The following is a 21,237-nucleotide window of genomic DNA, read 5'->3' as shown; positions in this document are numbered from 1 at the left end:
CAAGGAGCAACCCCATCACCTGGACCACACCCCAGACCGGCCAGGCCCAGGAGTCTATAATGTTAACCAGCTTCCTGATCCTTTCCGCAACCACCATGCATCGAGGACTGCTGATCTAGCTACTTCGCCCGGCTCACCTCGGGAATTTTCTGGAAGGGCAGAGGCCCCGGTGCCCGGCGATGCTGCTGCGTGTTGCCCTCCTGCATGAACCCCATGTGCCCTCTGTGGATATGTGCTCCTGACAGCAGCTTGCAGCCAAGTCAGTCCTGTGGTGTCATGGCCAGGTTGCCTAGCCCCCTGCCCCCCCAGCCCCAGCCCCAGCCCTAGCTCCCGAGAGCCCCTCTTGCTCCCTGTTCAAGGCCAGAGACCTAAGCAGCTGGCCTCAGAGGCTCTGGATCTGTAGGAACTAGCTGCCTGATTGATTAGGGACCACGGGGCTTGGACCCCACCTGCTCCTCCATGGCAGCCCCCACCCCCAACCCAGCAAGTCTCAATGGAGAAAATCAGCCACACCTGGGCAGCTGCTGAAGCCTCCTTAACAAGGGAGTGGCCTGGGGAGGCCCTGAGCCCATAAGAGAGGAGAGCGCAGCTGAGCCCTGGGGTTTATGTGAGGCTGCTGGGTTGAGTCAGGGTCGTCTCGCAGGTCTGAGGGTTGACGGCTTGGAGGGCGGCGCCATGTCTTTCCAGAGCATTGTCCGCTTGTCCTTGGACAGCCCAGTGCATGCCCTGTGTGTGCTGGGCACGGAAATCTGCTTGGATATCAATGGGTGAGGAGCTGGGGCTCTGGCTGGGGGGGTACGTGCCTGCCTCACGTACGGGGGTACTCCTAGGCTAGGCGGGGGTCACTGCCCTTCTCTGCACCTTTGGCTCCTGCCTCATCTCCAGGAGCCTGGTTTGGGTCTCTAAGGGCTTTGTGATCCTGACTGCAGGATTCTGACCTAAATCCTGCCTCAGCCCCTTATGGGCTGCGGGACCTTAGAGGAACAAGTGCCTTGCCGATCCTGTGCTCTTACCGGTGAAGCAGGGGTGAGGTTGACTCTCCAAGAGGCCATGAGGATTAATTAAGGGGGGGGGCGCCTGTAAATTGGAGCCTTAGTGGAGGGGGAGGGGTGTAACTTGTTCTGGAGGCTGAGTCTTTCCCAGAGTCACCACGTGGACCTCCCGAGGCCCAGGTCCTGTTTCTCCCCCATGGGGATCCCTTCTGGCTCACACAAATGGCTGCTTCCTCCACGGGCTTACAAATAAGATGTAGATTTGGTGATATCTGGAGACTCACTGGGGGGCGGGGTCTGGGCTAAAGCTGGCAGGTGAAGGACACGGGCTCCTTGGAGGGGGTGAAGGCAGGAACAGGCTGAAGTTGGAGGACCACAAACCTGTCCTGGCCAGCTGGCCTCTGGCTCAACACCCCAAGGGGAGCCGTGGTCAGGGCCCATCCCCCACCAAGCCGGCTGCCCTGTGGTCCAAGGATGGAGACTCCTGTGCCCTAAGGTCTGTCTCCTCACCGGGCCAACCAGGTGTGCCCCGGAGAAGTGCAAGTCGTTCACGGTCAGTGGCTCTCCCGGGATCTTGGTGGATGTCCCCAACACAGTCCAGGCAGGGAGTGGGGAGGAGGCTACCCCGACCCGGTGGACTCTGTCACATCCCATAGACGTGCTGGTGAAGATGACCGCCCCCAGCTCTGCCATCGATGGTGACAAGGTAAGCCTGGACGTGGGGGTGAGGGGGAACCCCCTAGCTGGGAGAGGGGTCAACCCAACCCCTAGGAGCTCCCTCCTGGGAGCTGGTGTTTCCATGGGGCCCTGAGTCTGTGCACCATGCAGGTGTTTTGCCTGACATTCAGTGCTTGCGTCAGAACTGTGAGGGGGGCGCTCCGTGACCCCAGGATGCAGACAAGCGGGGAGGGAGGGTGTGATCGGCCCAGCCAGGACTCCAGCTCCAGCACGTCTGTCTCTCCCCGTGCTCCTGACCACGACCCCGGGCCAGCTTCCCAACAAGCTGCTTTGCAAGTCTGCCTCAAAGGTTTTAGCAGCAAAACTCAGATGGGCTTGTTTGGCCAAAGCTGGTCTTCGGGGGTGTGGAGAGCTTAAGGAAACAGAGGAACTAACGTGTAATAAATGCATATGCTGTGTCCTGGGTATCTGGGATTCTGTTCCAAGAGGTCAGCCCTCCCCCCATCTTCCATATGTGGAAACTGAGTCACAGGATGGCCTTTCTCAGCCCGAATGACATGACTAGAGTGGGGGCAGATCTAGGGTTTGAGCCCAAGGCTGTGTTCTTTCTCCTGGGCAAGCTGTCCCCCTAGTGGGGCGCCGCTGGTGGCAGGATGGTGACGTCCTTGCAAAGCCGGCTCCTGGGTTTGCTGTTGGGGGTGGTTCTGAGGCCGCCGCTGATGGCTCCTACAGGGTCATTGGAACCACCTGGGACTCTAACACTCACCTCCCAGACCACACCCTCTGCCAATTAAGTCAGCCCCCGGGGGAGCCCCAGCTTCTGCGGCTCAGCTCTCCAGCTGACTCCCGTGTGCAGTAGAGATGAGAACTAGGAAGGCCCGTTCAGGACCAGGGCACTCAGCCGGCAAAACTTGCTGGAATGGTCTGCTGGTGACTGGCAGGAGACCGATGGGCAGTACACGTCCCCCGCTGCCCTCTGCCCAGAGCAGGCCCCTCCTTAGGAGGCACAGGGCACCCTTAAGCACGATACAGCTCCCAGGGAAAACTCACAGCTGTGACGCATCCTGGCTGAGCCTAGAGGACCTGAGAAGTGCTCTCCGCCCCGGAGCCAGCCAGCCAGCACATGGAGGACCCTGCCCTCCAGCTCACTGGTTCACATCAGAAGCTCAGAAGCTGTAACGGAGGCTGAAGTCCAATGGCTGGCCGTGGGTGCTTAGCCCAAGGTCCCGTTCCTGCTCCCCCGCCATCCCCGCCATGGGTGCTGGGTGCTGTCTCCACAGGTTTCTGTCTTGTACTATCTGTCTGACGAGGACGTCCCCGTGGCCACAGCTGTGCTCTGCCTTACTGGCATCGGTGAGTGCCTGCGGGGTGGGGAGGGGCTCTCCTGGCAATAAGACCCCTCCTGTGGGTCCTGGATGGACACCCCCGACGTGCCCATTCACACAGCCCCCTCCAGCCACCCTCACTCACCGCTGACTTCGTTCCCTGAGAACAGGCATGGGAAATTCCCTGAGCTTCTACTGTCTGACCCGCCTACCCTGGGCCCCACCAGCATTCTGCCTCCCGTGTTGTTGCCCATGGTGTGTCTGGTGCAAAGTTCACTTTCTCACATCTGGTCCTTTCCCCTCTCATTCAGAACCTTCCTTCATCAACTTAATGATGGAGGAAGCCTCTACTCCTCTCCTCACTCCTTTTCTGGATCATTCCAGAACAAGCCAGAACCTCTTTCCTTTAGTAGGAGCAAACTATGCTGTCTACTGTCTTAAGGAACAAGAGAGAACCTTGCTCTCTTAAACCTGATTCTGGATCGTCTTCCAACTTTTTGAAGGAGATCCCCCAAACTTTTCCAGCCAGGCATCTCCCACAAACTTGACACGGGTATCCGCTGACCCGGCATAACTTCTTGGACATTTAACCAACGTCTCCATCTTTACTGTATCCCGAATGGAACTGGTTCTACTTCCGGGAAGATGGCGGCAGAGTAGGAGGACCCAGCTCGGTTTCCTTTTCTTCCAGCACCTACCTTCCCGGTGGTCTTCCCGTCGCCGTGGACTGTGGTCCACCCTTCTAGCCGGTCAGGCCTAAACCCTGGGGGTCAATCTTCCCTCTCCCTCCACCCCCGTCAGTCCTTATGTCTTGTTGCTGCTTCCTCAGAGTTCGCTGGAATCCAACCACAAGCCACCTTGGCTGCTCTTGGCTGGTCTGAGCCACCATCCTCTCCTACCTGGGTCACTGCACAGGTTCCCCGGGTGGGAACCCTGTCCTTCCTGTTCTACTGTCCACTCCTGACCTGGCTCCCAGAGCAGCACGTCTTTGGAAAGCTATCTGATGATGTCTCCTCAGATCAGAGCCTTCGGGTGCTTCTGCATAGCCGGACTAGAGTTGGCGTCCCTTTTACTCACAAAACCTACCTCTGCACTCTGGCCTGTTTCTCTTCCCATGCTCATTCTGCCATGGGCTCTTGACCTTACCACTTCGCACTTCCTGTTCTAATTGGTGTTATTTTTGGTAAAAGCAATTCTTTTTTTTTTTTTTTCCTCTTTCTGGCCTCTGTTTATATTTCAACTCTTTAGAAGACTTCGGATTGTCTAAAACCAGAACAACCTCCCCCCTTACCCCCTCCTTGTTTCCACAACACTTTGCCATCAGACATAATGTGCATTTTACTCATTTCTTGACCCCTTACCGCTCTCTGTGTGTGTGTGTGTGCGCGCACTGCGCGCGCGCTCACACTCCCATCCCCAAGACTGAAGACGGAGCCTGTCTCGCACGCTGCCGTGTCCCTAGGACCCAGAACTGTACCTGGTTCCTAGCAGGGATCTGGTCCCTGAGCATCCCCGTACCAGGGGCTAAGTACACGCGGCGACTGTGGTCTGTTCTCCTGGCCCTGGCATTCCAGCTGGGGTAGAGCACATCAGGTGATCCGCTCTATGAACGAAAATAAAACCAGGGCAAAGCTGCACGGTGGTCAGCGTGCGGTGGGGAGGAGTGGAAGGTGGAGTGTGGAGACTGTAGGAGGAGCCTCGGTGATGATACTCGGGCCCAGCCTGGATCCCTCTGCTCTCAGAGGCTTGGAGTTGCTGCAATTGGGTCCTTCCGAAGTCTTAGAGCACCAGGAGCTTTCCAGAGCGCCAGGAATGTTGTTCCTCCTGGGGGGCATCACCTGGGTAGTCCAAGAGGCACAAGATGGATTAGGACCACAGCGGGTGGGGTTTGTGACTCCCCAGGGGGTTGGTTGGGGGAGACACGCAGATACTTGGTTCTCTGCAGGCTCGCTCAGAGAAGCAGGTGGCCTCAGAGGAGCTTTCTTGTAAGCTGACAGCATGCCTGAAAGGCTGGGCATCCCTGATCCCAGCTTTGGGCACTGCTGGGATTACCTGGCGCTCCGAGGCTCCGTGCAGCAGATCTGGGTGGTGGAAACTTTCTCTCTTGTTTCAGTGGTCTCTCTGGATGTGGACGTCTACCGTACTGGGCAGGTCCAGATGACCAGTGACAAGCAGGCTAAGGTGAGGTGGCCCAGGGAAGGACACGGGCCCACACACTGTCTAGGTCACACAGTGTCTTCGAAGTCCAATGGCTCCAACACAATCTGAGCTGATGAAGTCCAGGGCGCCTGCAGGGCTCAGTCAGTTAAGTGTCTGCCTTCGGCTCAGGTCATGATCCCAGGGTCCCGGGATCGAGCCCCACATGGGGCTCCTTGCACAGCAGGGAACCTTTTCTCCCTCTCACTCTGCCTGCCACTCCTGCTTGTGCTCGAGCCCTCTCTGTCAAATAAAATCTTTAAAAACAAAACAGGGGGCGCCTGGGTGGCTCAGTGGTTTAAGCCGCTGCCTTCGGCTCAGGTCATGATCTCGGGGTCCTGGGATCGAGTCCCGCATCGGGCTCTCTGCTCAGCAGGGAGCCTGCTTCCCTCTCTCTCTGCCTGCTTCTCTGCCTACTGTGATCTCTCTGTGAAATAAATAAATAAAATCTTTAAAAAATAAAATCTTTAAAAAAACAAAAACAAAAACAAAACAGAAGTCCATGTTAGCTCTTTCAAAAAAAAAAAAAAAGCTAGAATGTCTGGTGACGCTAAGTCCCCATCCTAGCTTGGTTGTACGGTCAACCAGAACAGGCCTCCTGTGTGGGACTGGCCTCCTCCCCTTTGTCTCCGTCCAGGCGGCGCAGCTGCAGCACGGCTCAGGTGGGGAGCCGTGACCTGCACCCAGCTGCTCCCTGCCTCTCCACCCACCCCCCTGATACTGCCTGCTGCTTCTAAGTGCCTGAGTTCCCCAAGAGGTCCCAGTCCCCCTGTAAAGCCTCAGGTCCACTCCTGCTGTGGGGTAGCATCTGGAAAGCAGGATTTCCCTGGCTTCTTCCTGAGTCAACATTCCTGTCGTCTTTGCAGAAAAACTGGGTCTGGGGTCCCAGCGGCTGGGGTGCCATCCTGCTGGTGAACTGCAGCCCTGCTGACAAGGGCCAGATTGTAGACAAGAAGACCACGAAGGTGTTCCTTCCCGAGGGTAAGGACTGGCTGCTGTCCTGGGACTGCTACCGCTTTTCTCCCTGGGACCCCCCTCTCCCTGGGGCTTTGTTGCCACACCCCCAGCAAACATGGATGCCAGGCCGAGGTGTCCCCACTCTGAGCCTAAAGGCTGTCAGAGGCTTGACGCTTATAACTAGGAAGAAAGAGGCCACATGGCTCTGGCTGGGGGGCAGCATGGGTCCTGCTGTGGGATAGCAACCTCATTTCCTGGCTATGGACTTGAGTGTGTTAACTTCCCTGGTCTCGTTTACCCATCTGTAAAATGGGGATGATCTAGCTAGCTTCACAAATTAGATGAGAAGGCCAAACACAGGGTTGCAAGCATCTTCCTAAAAACCCTCCTGTGACCTGGACCAGGAGCCCCAACTGTCTTAGGCAAGAGCAGTCTTGGATCTGGCCCTCACTTGTGGTTGGCACCAAGGTTCTGAGTGTTAGCAGTATAAAGGGATACCCTGGTTCACACCCAGGCTGGTGGGGGACCCTCTCTGAGCAGACCGTGCCAGGCCCTCTTCTCAGTTTGTAGGGGCTGTGTACTGGCCCCAGCTGGGGTCACGGCCATCCTAACTCCCAGCAGACCCTGGGATGACAAGTTGCCCGTGGCCGTGTGAGGAAGCAGGGAGCAGAGACCTGTTGCAGGTCTGGGCCAAAGCGGAAGGCGGAGGGTCCCCAGGACCCTGATATAGGAGCCCCACCCCTGGCCGGACAGCCCCTCCCCTCCTCCCTCTACCCCTGCAGCACTGGCTTTATCTTGTCTTTTGCCCAGAAATACAGAGTCTGTCCCCGATGACCCTGAACCTTCAAGGGCCCTGCTGTGCTTTAAAGAAATACCGACTGCTTCTCCACACCTCCGAGGAAGAGGCAGAGAAGGCCAGAGTCTACCGGCCCCAAAGTGAGTTTCTTGACTGAACCACATCCAGCTCTGGCTTCTCTTCCAACGCACCGGGGGGGAGCCGAGGACAGGTTGTTCCCATCAGGGACCTTGTCGGAGGCCTTCAGGGACCTGGGGCTGCAGGTCGGGGCCTGGTGGGGCCACGCTTGTGTCCCTGGGACCCTCCACCTGCCACCTCCATCTACTAAGCCTGTACGTGTGGGCGAGTCAGTGTCCCTCCAAGCCACTTCCCCAGCAGGGATGAAAGCGGTACCTGTCCTGCAAGGCTTCATGGCTGGGAGAGAAGAAATGCATACTGGCTGAAAGCTATGCCTTACGCAGACCTGCTAAGCTCTTCTCCAATTACTCCTGCTGGGAGGGGCCGTCTTCACTCCTCTACAAGGCCCCACTAGATTGAGGTTCCAGAACTTGGAGGCCAAAAGCTACGCGGCAGCTGTGCCCGCATATCCGTCCCAGGCATCACACCGCACCCTGCCCGTCTGTAGCCCTACCAACCTGGAAGGCAGGTGCACGTTCCTATTCTATAAAGGCCCAAGAGCTGTTGCCCTTGTTACCCGGTACCCTGGCTCCATCTGTGAATCATGTGACCCCTAATTGCAGGGTTGTGGGATCGAGTCCCATATCGGGGTTAGAGTTTAATTTAAAAAAATTTTTTTAAGTTCTACAAATACAGGGCAGGGACACATAGCACACGGTGTGTTCACGAGCCGATTGGGAGAGCCCTCCGGCCGATTGGGAGAGCCCTCCGGCCGATTGGGAGAGCCCTCCGGCCGATTGGGAGAGCCCTCCGGCCGATTGGGAGAGCCCTCCGGCCGATTGTGAAGCAGGCTGAAGTTTGAGAACGCTGCTTTGCAAGATCTAGCAAAGGAGTCTGAGGGGAGAGTTCCAGAGAAATAGAAAGCCAGAGAAAGTTCTAGAAACCATGGAAAGGAAGCCTTTCATGAGGGCCGCGATGGGCCGTGGCTGATGCCGTTGCCAGGCTAATCAAATCCGTGGTGAGGTCGCAGTTCTCAACATGCCCGTCGTTCATGAATTTGGTAAGAACGTGGGGCTGGAAGTGAAGCGGGCAGACCGTGGATGTGCACGTGGGATGACTGTGCCGTGAAGGGAACCGTGGGGAGGTGGCGACTGGGAGGGAGCAGGGAGTGACTGGAGATGGAGGAACTCAGCACGTCTGTGTGGGGGGCGTGGTCCAGCAGGGCTGGGGGTGAGGAAGCAACTCAGAGGAGGAAACTAGGGAGGAGAACATCCCCCTCGGAGGACCCTGGAATCGGGATCACTAACAGAAGTGACAGTAGTGTTCCTGAGCAGCCGTGACGGCAGCTCTGAGGCTTGGTCCCCTCCTAAGTGTGGTCTCTCAGCGTTGTGGTTCCTCTGGCTGCTCAGGTACAAAAGTGCTCCGCAGACTTGGCTTACCCGGAGTTGAGGTCTCGGGGTGGGAGCGGACCCGGCGTGTGTGCAAGAGAGCAGGCGTAGCTGTGGCTCTCGGAATGGAAGGGAAGGGAGGGAGGGGCAAGGAGAGGGAGGAGTTGGCAGGGTGGGGGCTGGGGTGAAGAATCTCGGAGGTAGGAGTGTAGGTGAGCTAAAAAGGCAGGAGTGTGCAGATGGTCTGCGTGGAGGTGACGTCCGGGCCGTGAGCATGGGGAGGCACGTCTGAGGTGGTGCAGGGCTCTGTCTCATGGCAATGAGGTCAAGGAACAGCACGGACTGGCTCGGCTGGGCTGGGCTATGGTGTGACCCACAATGACCACAATCGTGGGGGAGATGGAGCAGGGCTAGAGCAGTCTGTGGAGGACAGTGTGGCGAGGAGAGGGGCAGGTGGCATGATCTGCTAGCATGACCTTCAAAAGGATTAGGGTTCTTGAAGGATGAGGACATGGTCTAGAAGTGTTGAGGACAGACCCCCATGGTACCTAGAAGGTAGGGAGAAAGCACAGCTCAGATCCACGTTGACTGGGTTCTGGGGTCCCAGCTCTAGAAGGGTAAGTTCACTCCCTGCTCTCCAAGCCTGCTAGGGATGGACAGCCAGGGACCGAGCAGGGGCTGGGGTGTGGCTTGAGTTCAAGGGTAGGGGAGCTGAGAGCTGAGTGGGAACAGGAATGCGGGCAGGAAGAGCCTGTCTGGGTCCTCAGGTACTTTTCTCCCTCCTTACCCGGAGAAGGGGGCTGGCCGTCATAGCACCTGCATCAGAGCTGGGGAGGGTGCGTAGGAGTCCGTGGGCCTCCGCCGTGCTTCCTGGCCTATAGGACGGCCACAACCAAACGTCCGCTATGCTTAAAGACCAGCAGCTGGAAGAGAGACCTTCCAGCCCCCAGCCAGCCACAGAAGGACTGAAGTGGCTGGGAAGGGACCACAGCAGGCAGACCTGGGCCCCTGTTGAGCCCCACCAACTCCATGGAGAATCACCTTCGTGTGCCTGGGCCATGGGGAGCCCAGGGCCCTGCTCAGTTGAAGCTGCTGGACGTTCTTGGGGCACTGAGTGGTGTCTGGCACAGTCTAGTCGGGGCGGCTGGGAACCCGGCGATGCTCCAAGCGTACCAGCTGTGAACCTCTGCAGCCTGTTGACAGGGCTGCCTCCCTGTGCTGGGCAGCTTCGGGGGTCCTGGTGGCAGGCTCTATCTTGTCCAGGTGTGCCCCTTTGAGGCCTGGCTCTGGGCCAGCAAGGGCAGCCTTCAGGCCGACTAGAGGCCAGGAGTCCCCAGGGGCAGTCCTAGCTGGAACCGTCCCAAACATGGCCAGCCAGAAGCCAGGGTCCCCCGCAGCTGGCACCCCCATGCCTGTAAGGCTTTCTTGCTGAGTGCCCCATAGCTAGTGTCTGGGGCACGGCCACCACACAGGCCACTGCAGTGCTGTCACCCAGAGTAAGAGGTCAGTGAACCAGAGCTGTGCCTCTGTCCTGGGGACAGTAGTGACCTCAGCAGCCATCTGTGGCGTGTTGGAGTCCGAGGTCAAGGCAGCTGGCCCCCGCTGTGCAGAGGCACGTGGTGCCCAGATGGGTTTTGGTGACCCAGGGAAACCGAGACTGGGATTTCCTGGAGTTGGAGTCTAGAGGCCATCAGGGCAGGGTGGCCATGCTGGGAACGGGTCGGAAGGACAAGGAGAGTGGCAGGAAGGTCAGGTGGGGAAGTTTGGTGGCTTTGGGTCAGGACGATCTCTGCTAGTGGACAGCGAACAGATCTGGGATTGAGTTCAGTAGAGACAACCGCAGGGTGTGGTCAACTTCTCTCTTCTGTGTGTGGTTTTCTGTTTCACACCCCCAAGAAGCCCGAGGGTGCTGGGCTCCACACAGCGGATAGGAACTTTCCTGAGCTTCTCCGGAAATGAACCGAGGCCTACCCTGTCGACAGGCCGTTCCCATGGACGCTTCCCTGCTGCTTACTCAAGGAGGGTCTGCTGTTTCAGATGAGGCTGCCAAGCCCACCTTGGCTGTTTCTCTCCTTTGAGGCTTTTTAGGGTTTCCTTCCCAAAGCTGTCTGAGGATAGAGCCAGCTGCCTCTGGCCTTCACCCTGGACCCAGAGCCTCGAAGGCCAGCATCTTCATCTGAGCCCAGGCTCTGTGATACGTGTGCTGGGTCTTTGAACAGCGCTGCTGAGCTCTGGCTCTTGTCCGTGAACAAACACTTGATTGCCCCCTGAGCCCCACACACACCAGAAACGCGGGGACAGAAAAGCCAGCTTGGTTCCTCCTCAGCCAAAGCTCCCAGCCTGGCTTCCGTCCGGAGGAACGAGCTGGCACCCCGACCGTCAGAGGGGGAGATGGGCACCGGGCTATATCAGCAGCTGGCCCATCCCTTCTGTCCTCAGGAGACAGCTCGAGCACCTTTGAGTTACTGCTGGGGCCTGGCCAGCCGACTTACACGCTCACTCCCCTTGAGAACCCCCTGAAGGAAACCTTCTATGTTGAGGCTGTGGAGTTCCCGTCTGCCAGCTTCTCGGGCCTCGTCTCCTACTCTGTCTCCCTGCTGGAAGAGTCAGAAGACCCGGTATGTTCCCCGCCCCCACCCAGGTAGACCAGCGGCCCTGGGGCCAGGGGCCGCGTGGGAAGGACGCCTTTCTCATGCGGCACAGCAATGGGGGAGACCAGGCTTGGTGCAGGCAGAGCTGCGGTCTAGTGCCTCCTGTGGGAGGACAGTCGGCAGAGGACAGGGGAGGGTCCAGAGGTGGGAAGAGCAGCACGGCTGGGGGGAAGGGGCGACGTGGAACCAGCTCGCCAACGGGACCCTGTGTGGCTTTGCAGTCAATTCCAGAGACCCTGGTGTACAAAGACACGGTGGTGTTCCGGGTGGCCCCTTGCGTCTTTACTCCCAGCACCCAGATGCCTCTAGAGGTCTACCTGTGCAGGTAAGAGACCCTCGGGCGGCCTGTGCCAGGCCCTTCTTGGTATTCTGTCCGTCTGCAGGGTGGGAGGTGGGCGGTCGAGATCGCTAGACTTCTCCCCATGCCGAGTGAGCTCCTCCTGCCCCAGCTGTCTAGTCCTATCCTCAAGGTAGTCCTTGCGGGAGTCCTGTTTAAACACGAACAGTGCCGGGGACAGAGCCGTGACTGTGAGCATCCCTCCCCGGCTCTCGTGGGGAGGTGGACGACAGCACGGCTTCAAGCAGCGGCCAGTGCTGGAAAGCGGGGTGAAGGATGGAAAGGTAAGGACTGGCCCGTGCTCCTGGGAGGCTCAGAGAGCCAGGAAAGGGCAGGCAGGAGCAGGAGGAGGAGGGCAAGACCAAGGCAGAAAGGCCTCGGGGGCTGGAACAGACCCCGTTTCCCGCCCAGATGCCCACAGGTCGGAGAGCTGTACTTTTCAGTCACGGAGCGGCCCCGGCTCCTTTTAGTCTTGTGCTGACGCCTTCCCTGGGGCGGCATCTCCATCTCTGTGATGGAGGCTGGGCCCAGGCATGTCCATGTCCCAAGCCGGAAGGCAGGAGAGTCAAAGTCGGGAAGAGCTGTCCTGTGCCGCCACTGAGGTCTGGAAGTCTCTGAACTACTTCTCATGTGTTCATGGCCTGCAGAGGGCCACCCTGGCTGCAGGGAAGCCAGGCATAGTGTCCTAGCTAGGTGGGCAGATACCTACAGAGGAGGAGACAAAGGACCCTGGCTGGTAAAACCCGTCACTCCGGCCACTTGGAAAATCAGGGGCACAAGCAGAAGGCAGGACCCACTTTAGCTGTTGCCATGGTGCAAGCCGGAGGCAGCAGTGGCCCAGGGCAGGGGTGGGGAGCCCAGTTGGGTTCAGGGGTGCGTTGAAGGCAGACCTCCTCCCCCTGGGCCGGGGAGCCGATGCATGGGCTATAAGGAGACAAGACTGTCCCCTGGGTCTGGGGTCTGCAGCAAGGTGAATGGGGATGCCGTTGCTGACTTGGGATAGAGTCATTGCCTTGGTCCCAGAGACTTAGAGCTGGGGAGATCCACTGGGTCTCTTATCTTCTGGAGCTCCATGGACCATTGGGAAGCTCAAGACGAGGCTGGGTGCCCCTGGCAGGTGGAGCACGTTCAAAGCCCAGGCCTAGCCATGCTCCTCTAAGGAGTGATGAACACAGGAAAGGTAACTGAGCGGTGAGCTCTGGGTTGATCCAATACTCAGCTCTGGACCAGAATATGGCAAGGCAACTGGGAAGGGAGAGGAGGTTTGATTAATAAACCAGAAGAGTGGAGACCCAGAGGTTAAGGGTAGGGGGAGACCAGGTGAGGGGCTACCTGTGTGAAACCAAGAGGAGAAAGAAATGCCCCTTGGGTTTGGCAAGATGGAGGCCACTCACTGTGCAGCGAGAAATCCTGCCTGATGGGTTCGGAAGCACAGAAGGACGAACGGGAAGGGGGAGTACCTTGCAAAACTCTACAGAGATGGGAAGCAAGAAGGGGGTGTGTGGCCAAGGGCAGGCTGTTTTTCAAAGTGGGAAGCTGTGAATGAGACTGATTTAATGATCCAGCAGAGCAGGTCGAATCCGAGGAGGGGAAAGGCCACTCCAGGAGCCAAGCTGGTAGGCTGCGTCCACAGGTCCTGCTGATAGGCGTGAGGACTGCTCAATCACAGCTCCACGAGGGAGAGCAGAGCAAGGGGATGAGGGACGGGCGAGAAGGACAGCTGTCCGGTGCTAAGAACAAGTTCAGCTCGTCCCCAGGGGCTTTTCTCTCCACTATTTCTGGTAACTTGAGTTCAGGCGAAGAAGAAATGTAGAACTGGGCTAACCAGGGCTGGGGTTCGGTCAAGCAAAGGGGCAAGGGGAAAATTACGAAGCCAAATGAGAAAGGCCAAGAACCAGAAAGATGGGATTGACAGCAGCCGAGGACCAGGGGTCCCAGCAAGGGGGAGTTGGAGCCAGAGCTGGAGGTTTCAGAACTGGCTGCCAGACGGGGATCTTGGAGGTAGTGCAAGAAGGGGGAACTCTAACCTCTTCCAGGCCCACTGGGGGATAGAAGAAAGATAGCCTTTCCATGGGAGGGCTTCCAGGGAGAAGTGTCCCCAGAGGAATACCAGGTTTCAGTATAAGAAGGGAAAGAGCTTGAGGGACTGCCGAGAACAGATAATCCATACACCAGATCCGTCTACCTTGTCTTTTATATCTGAAGATTCCTCTTCACTCATAAGAGGCATCTATTAAATGCCTGGTCTCCTAGGACTCCCCCATAGAGGTGGTATGCAGGCACAGCTTGACCCAGCTTCAAGCCTTCCACCAGCACACATCCTTGGACGGTTCCAGACTTTGTCAGGCTGGTCAGCTAGCTGCAGCCTCGTCTGTGTTGACTGGAGAAAGAAGGTTCTTTAGGAGCCCAGAATAACAAAGGGAGTCTTGGACCTGGAACCAGACTAGAACCTTAACTTTGACCCTTCCCAATAGTGTGACCTTGCTTGCATTTGACTCCCGAGGATCTGTGTATAAAATGAGTGGTCTTAGTGCCTGCCTCAAACACATCTGTTCATCCCCAACATGGAACAGACGTCCATTGTGGTCCCATAAGCCTGCTATTATGCCCGACGACACGAAGATCCCCAGGGTCTGAGACCTGCCCCTGTCCCCTGCCAACCATACCAATATGGCAACCTTGTTGGCCATCCCAAGGGCTGGTGGGGGACACTTGGCTGCTTGGCTTCTTAGGAGAAAAAGAGCCCGTCTAGGTAGGCTGAGATGGGAGAGCCTGGGGCGGGGGTGGAAGGCACACATGGGGTCTGACCGCAGGCTGGGGACAGAACAGGGTCCTGGGGAAGCAGAGCCGGGGCTGACTCTGGCAGTTCTCGACTCTGCTGCGAGCCGAGTGCTGCTGAGTGAGCGAGACCCACTCTAAGTACCAGCTCGTGCTCCAAGAAGCGGGGCACAGCAGCTCTGCCTACCTCGGGGCTAGGGGCATGAGCTCTCCTGACCGGAAGGGCGAGGCCATGATTCGGGTGGAGGGAGCCCCACAGGCCTCCCCAGGGCTGGCTTTTCTCCCGCGGCAGAGAGCTGCAGGTCGAAGGCTTTGCAAACACGGTGATGGAGCTGAGCGAGAAGAGCAACATCCAGGTGGCATCTGTCTACGAGGACCCCAACCGCCTGGGCAGGTGGCTCCAGGTAACGCCCCGCCTGGGAAGACCCACCTGTTGGGGGAGGGGCAAGGAGCCTTGCAGGTGGTACACGTGCCCAGCTTCACGTGTCTGTTCAACCTGCCCAGGAAAGCTCAGATGAACCAGAGGTGTCTGTTTCTAGAACTTTAGTAGAGGCTCAGATGGAAGGGCTTGCCCAAGTCCTAGCCACTAGGAGAGAGCTTAGAGTCCAGCTTCCTTCCCCTCCTGTTCCAGAATGTGCGGGTTCAAGACCACAGAGCGCCCAGGTGCGAACGGTCCGGCACCTTCGCCTCCTGGCTGCTGGGGCAGGGCTCCTCCTGCAGCGTCCAGCCCAACACGGCAGGGCCTTGCAGTCTGCGGCTCTCCTCTCCCCAAAGACCACACACTGACCACCAGTCTACATGCTACAGCCACAGGACAATGGGATGGGTTGTGCTCCCGGGCTAGCTAGCAGGACACGGGGCTCTAAGTGCTGGGACAGCAAGACGCTGTAGTGAGTCTCTTGCCCAAACGAGGCCGTTTTGGGTGATGAGGAAAAGCTTCAAATTCAGGGAACCGAGCTGGCCATACAAGATCTGGAGAGGGGGGTTGGTGCTACATTGGACATTAAAGCTCTTTAGGGGGAGGCACAGCTGATGTGAGGAGCCTAATGGGGGGGTGTATCCTTGGAGGATCGGAAGAGCAGCAGGGCTGGTGTGGCCAGATGAGAGCAGAAAGGCCAGAGGGAGGAAAGAGCCAGACTGTAGACTCGGGATCTTTTAAGCCAAGGTAAGGGAGAGAAACGAGTTCACAACAAGGTGGGATGATGTCAAAAGGTGTGAAGTGAGACGTAAATGTTCTGATTTAGGTTTTAAAAAGCCCCCTCTGGCTGAGAACTAGAGAACCGGTCCTAGGCAAGGGCAAGGATGAAAGTGCACTGGCCGCGAGGGACTGCGGTCACCTGGGGAGGCAAGCACAGTGGCTTCCTCCAAATGGTGCGGGAGAGCAGTCCACCTGCACCGTAGACCACCAAGGCTTGTTCACGGACAGGGAGGGAAGAGAAAGAAGGATCTCGGTGACCCAGCTTTTAAGCACAACACATAGAACGGGTCTGGAAAAGCCCCAAAGAAGGGGATGCCTGAGCAGAGGAGTTTCATGGGCTGAGCAGGAGTTGGCAGAAGGGGGTTCCTGTTGCCTAGTCCCCCCGCCCCGCCCCTTGGAGGTGGCCTGTGTGCAAAGTGTGACCGGCAAGCCAGACACAGGAAAGCAGATGATGGTGCCAGGTGACTCGACTCCTTTTCCTATCCCCTCCAGGACGAGATGGCCTTCTGTTATACCCAGGCTCCCCACAAGACGGTTTCCTTGGTCCTCGACACCCCTCGGGTCCTCACGCTGGACGACTTCCCCATGAAATACTCCCTGGTGTGGGGCTCGGTTTGGCTGATCTAAACCCCATCCAACCTGTCAGGCCCCGCGGCTGCCCAGGAGGGATGGGGTGCCAAGGGGGAGAGGGCCCCAGTGGCCTCCGGGGGCAGGGGGTGTGGGGATCTACCGGGCGGTCTGGATCAGGGCTAAGGCTGGGGCTTAAAGCCCATCCTTCCTAACAGCCCTGCCCCACTGGGTCTCCTTCTAGAGCCCAGGGGTTGGCTACATGATCCAATGCACCAAGGACCACAGGGTGGCCAGCATGGACTCCATTGGGAACCTGATGGTATCCCCACCTTTGAAGGTGAAAGGCAAAGAGTACCCCCTAGGCAGGATCCTCATCGGCAGCTCCTTTTACCCCAGGTGAGGCAAGAGGCCAGGCGGGGGCCAGCTGCCTTCAAACCGAAAGGACTGTCCCCTCCCCGACTCCCGCGTGACTCTGCAGGTCATCTGTACTGGACTATTTATTTTTTAAGATTTTATTTATTTGACAGATGGAGATCACAAGTAGGCAGAGAGGTGGGGGAGGGGGGAGGGGCAGGCTCCCCGCTGAGCGGAGAACCCGATGCAGGGCTCCATCCTGGGATGAGCCTAGGATCATGACCTGAGCTGAAAGCAGAGGCTTTAACCCACTGAGCCACCCAGGCGCCCCTGCTCTGGACTATTTAAATTGGCAAGAAGGGACTTTTAAGTCTTGGACTGTCACAGGAGACGACAGGTAGAAAAAGCAGATGAACTATTCATCCTTTCGAGTGGTGACTCCTGGCTTCAGATTTGGAAGGATGCTCAATTAGTTCACCTAAATCCAAGAGCTACTTGTGCCCAAGGGTTCAGAACTGATCTAGCTGGAATCCCTTGGCTCCATTTGGAGTTGGGCCAGAGGAAGGGATTCTTAGCCAGCCCATCCTTTATGGACCAGTCCCTTGAGCCCAGTGGTTAGAACAGCCAGTTAGCTCAAGGGAGACCGATCTTGAGCTGGCCAACCCACACCATGCTAACTCAAGGGCTGGTCATTCCATGTCTCCCTTAGCAAGGAGGGCCGAGACATGGGGAAGGCTCTGCGGGACTTTCTCTATGCCCAGAGAGTCCAGGCCCCGGTGGAGCTCTTCTCAGACTGGCTGATGGCCGGCCACGTGGATGAGTTCCTGTGCTTCATCCCCACACAGGAGAAGAGTGAGGGAGACAAGGTTGGTGGGGGCGGGGGGTAGCCTAGAGAGTGAGGGGTCTCCCCTCCCTTTTAAAGCCCCTTAGCAGCTTCTGGAAGGAAAGCGAGCATCTGACCCTAGTTGTTTCTCAGGGCTTCCGGCTGCTCCTGGCCAGCCCCAGCTCCTGCTACAGACTGTTTGAGGAGAAAAAGAAGGAGGGCTACGGAGACATGACTCTGTTAGAAGAGGTCGGGGAGGACCAGCTCCTTTCTAACGGTGAGCAAAGCCCCCAGCACCAGAGCAGACACCAGCTCCTTTCCCAGATGTCCCTTCTAGAGCGCCGGTTGGCCATTGTTCCTCCTGGTGCAGGGTCCCAGGGCAGCACGAAAGCCTAATGCGGAGCCCCTGAGACCATCTTGTTCCAGAGCTATTCTGGAGATGCTAGGGGTTCCGGAGGGGGGAGGTGGCCAAGTGTATGAGAAGGGGACTCTGGGGGGATGAGGCGGCAAAGCCAGGTGTCACCAACACTCACGTCTACCTACTTGGGGAACGTGGAGTCAAGTACCTGCCCTTTGGGACTTCCCGGGTGCCCTGGGCATGTTGCAGAAAACCTACAGGGATAGGCAGAGACGGTGTGTCTGGGGCACACTCGTCCTGTTCGAAAGTGTGGGAAGCCAGGGAGGGGTGGCTGGGAAGCTCTCTAGCCTACAAGGCAGCTTCACGGTCACCGGGTGACCCATGCTGGACTTGGTGAGTCACGGGGTTCTAGGAGCTCTTCTAGAAGGAGACAGCACGAGCCACGTTTCACCCCCCACAAGCCAAAGACCCTGTTACCTTAGCTGGGGCCTGAGTGGGCCATCCCTGTCTTAAAGAAAAAGCAACTGAGGCACACAGTTAAATAATCTAGTGAAGGCCCCAGGTAGGAGGGTCCGGGGGGGTCCGGGTCACGTGGTTTACAGAGCCGCCCAGGGTGAGGGGAGTGCCGGCTGGAGTCGCCCGCTAACCTGTTCCAAGCTGCCTTCCCTCCTGCCAGGGCCAGAGAGACTGGGGGGCAGCAAAGGTCCTCCCTGGGCTTTAATGACCCTGACGTCAGTTCCCAGAGGTGATAGGTAACCTAGGTAGTCTCTGGAGACTGGCCAGGTCACCTGTCAGGGTCACCAGGGGCAACAATACACCAGGAGGCCCGGTGCTTGCCTTCTGCCTACAGGACGGGAGGCCAACACCATCGACCAACTTCTAGCTGACGGAAACCTGAGGAAGCAGAACAACTATGTAGAGGTACGGGCCAACAGCGTGAGGGATCATCTCCAAAAAGTGGGGGGAGGGATGGATAATTCAGAAGGCCCTAAATGAGCAGCTACTTAGCCCAAGCATCATGAAAGGGACTATAATCCTCGATCACCCCCTGAAGCATAGGGGGATACCAAGCCTTAGAGCCCAGGTGGGGGAACCAGGTCTGATTCCAAGTCTGACCCCCAAAGACAGGCTCTGGGCCACTCAAGTTGTCTGGCGTCTGACCAGAAAATATTGGATACCCCCTCCCGCCAACTCCCCTAGGAAGCTCTAAGTTCCAGAGACTTGGACCAGGGTCCTCTCCATGCTTCCGGGAGTGGCCCGGGAGCTGTGTTCTAGGCCACTCAGCACCTCAGGCCTCGGTGTGAATCACTGGCTAGGAGTTCCCAGAAAGAGTTTATCCAGATTCCAGCGGGGAACACAAGTCTGGAAAAGGGCAAGGACCTGTCCAATGTCACATGGCACAAACCACTTCACTCCCTGGAGCCTTGTGGCTCCCAGCGTATGCCCACCCAGGGGCATTCTGGGCAGCGGTGCTGACCTTCGCTGAACAGGGAATGCCTCCGGGGACAGCAGGGTGGTACTGGCCAGGTATGGGGTCAAACAGCATCTCGGCTCCAATGACTCCTGTCCTGGGGGTGGAGGTCATGAGCCTTATTATCAAGATCCAGGAAACAGGTGGTCAGGGCAAGAACGTGCTGTAAGTGTGGGGGCAGCTGCTCAGGTCCCTTCCTAAGGAAGGCAGTAGTGCGCCCACGGAGGACTTCCTCTTGCCTTGGCCTGGCCCAGCCCGGCTCCTCCACTCTGGCCAGGACTGAGGGCCACACAAACGCCCCATGCTACAGTAGAATCAGGCCAGCTGTGGGATCCTGGCCGTTTCTCTGAGCCCTCCCCTCCCTGCTTCCCCAACCCCAAAGGGACCTGTGTGCCCCCTATGAGAGGGCATGCCTGCCAGCGGAATGAAGATGGGGGGCCATTCAGGCCATGACCCTGGGCTTCTCCACTCCCCACCAACTCCCGTCTCCTTCCTGCCCCACAGAAGTGCATTAACCTGAACCGTGACATCCTGAAGAAGGAGCTGGGTCTGGTGGAGAAGGACATCATCGACATCCCGCAGCTCTTCTGCTTGGAGCAGCTGACCAATGTCCCCTCCAACGAGCAGACCGCGAAATTGTTCGCAAGGCCCTACTTCCCTAATCTGGTGAGGCACGCAAGGGCTGGGCTGGGAGGGGAGCTGTCCTGCTCACTCTGTGCTCTCCTGACCTCCCTGATGCTGGACTAGAGCCTCAGGCACAGCAGACAGCAGTGGCTGCGGAAGGGAGGTAGAAGTCCTCCCTTCCCCCCTCAGGGACCACTGCCTCGGGGAGGAGACCAGCCAGTCCCAGGCCAAGCAGTGGCCACAGACGAGCCCCTGGGCTCAGCCTCAACCCTGAGGGAGCGATGCTACATGTCCCCCTCACCGATGGGGTCACTTTACCCTCTTCTGAGTCCCAGGGACACAGGCCCTGCATTCATTAGTCACACAGGGGTAGCTTTTAATTCTAGAAGACCCAGGGGCCCCTCTGCAGAGACGTGGCCCTGGGAGCAGGGGTGGGGAGCAGCGGCGGGGGGAGAGTGTGTTTGAGGAAGAGAGAGGCTAGAATTAAGAAATGAGAAATGGCCACAAGTCAACTGCCAGAGCTGGGGGGGGGAAGGCGTTCCAGAAGAGGTGCCTGGATTACAGTGTGAAGTTAGCTTCCTGTCCAGAGCAAGAGGAACGCAGTAGGGGAAGGAACTGGGGAGATCTGCAGAGCCAGACCGTGGCCATACGGGATTTCGGTTTTGCTGAAGCGCGTCAGGGAAGGTTGAGGAAAAGTGAGTTGGATTTTGCTGAGGTCGGCTGGTGTCCACAAGGGGGCAGAGCTCGAGAAGCTGCCTTGTGTTTGCTGCGTGTGGTCGAGCCTGACCACCGAGGGGCTTTCTTCCACGGCTCTGACCCCACCCCGGCCTGGCCTGGCCCGTCCTCTCTGGCAGCTGCAGATGATCGTGATGGACAAGAATCTGGGCATCCCCAAGCCTTTTGGGCCCCTGATCAAGGGCATCTGCTGCCTGGAAGAAAAGATCCGCCAGCTGCTAGAGCCCCTGGGCTTCCAGTGCACCTTCATCAACGACTTCGACGGCTACCTGACCGAAATCGGGGACTTCTGCGCCTGTGCCAACATACGCCGGGTGCCCTTTGCCTTCAAATGGTGGAGCATGGTGCCCGAGCCCCAAGCCTAGCCCCGCCAGCCCTGGCCCAGCGCGAACAGGCATCATCACATTCTGCAGCACTCCGATGGCCTGCCTGTCCCTCCCTCAAGCCATGCTCGTCCCTCCCTCAAGCCATGCTCGTCCCTCAAGGTATTCCGAGGGGGCGGCAGACAAAAGTGGCTCAATTGCTCTGGAACCCTCCTTGGAAAATGGTCCTCAGCTGAGAAGTGGTTACTAAGTATCCATTAAAGTCCTAGATGTTCCGAATGCATTTTGCTCGCAGCTGCCTTGTTTTGAGGACGGGGAGGACAGCTGAGAATGGAAAGTGGAGCCCCTGGGACTCCTGGGGTCAGGCTGCCCCACCTGGGCAGGGACAAGGCCGGACTCAGATTCCTTCAATTCTTTTCTAGTTTAAGCCCTTCTGATGTGCCGGGTCTACACGCTTGAGCACGGGGACAGCCTCCAGGCTTGAGGAAGGGGGAGCAAGAAATCACCCCCTGTAGGCAACTGGCCTCCTCTGGGGTCAGAGGGACAAGATACAGCAGGCGCGGGGC

The 21,237-nt window shown here is 58.0% G+C and overlaps 1 protein-coding gene across 1 annotated transcript; it reads left to right on the top strand.

The window, feature by feature from the left end:
- The first annotated feature begins 657 nt into the window (after window positions 1-657).
- On the top strand, window positions 658-20,713 carry PADI6 (peptidyl arginine deiminase 6). The gene is made up of 16 exons (XM_046027077.1): window positions 658-767; window positions 1,515-1,698; window positions 2,951-3,023; window positions 5,109-5,176; window positions 6,058-6,172; window positions 6,959-7,084; window positions 10,889-11,067; window positions 11,322-11,425; window positions 14,508-14,619; window positions 15,906-16,013; window positions 16,225-16,379; window positions 17,047-17,203; window positions 17,314-17,437; window positions 18,369-18,439; window positions 19,494-19,655; window positions 20,468-20,713. Exons 1-16 carry the CDS (start codon window positions 676-678, stop codon window positions 20,711-20,713), a joined length of 2,076 nt encoding a protein of 691 aa, XP_045883033.1. The 5' UTR covers window positions 658-675.
- Window positions 20,714-21,237: the final 524 nt, after the last annotated feature.

Source organism: Meles meles, chromosome 1 (genome assembly GCF_922984935.1).
Source record: "Meles meles chromosome 1, mMelMel3.1 paternal haplotype, whole genome shotgun sequence".
NCBI lineage: Eukaryota > Metazoa > Chordata > Mammalia > Carnivora > Mustelidae > Meles > Meles meles.
Note: the sequence above shows the minus strand (reverse complement) of the source record. Positions and strands in the feature narration are given on the sequence as shown.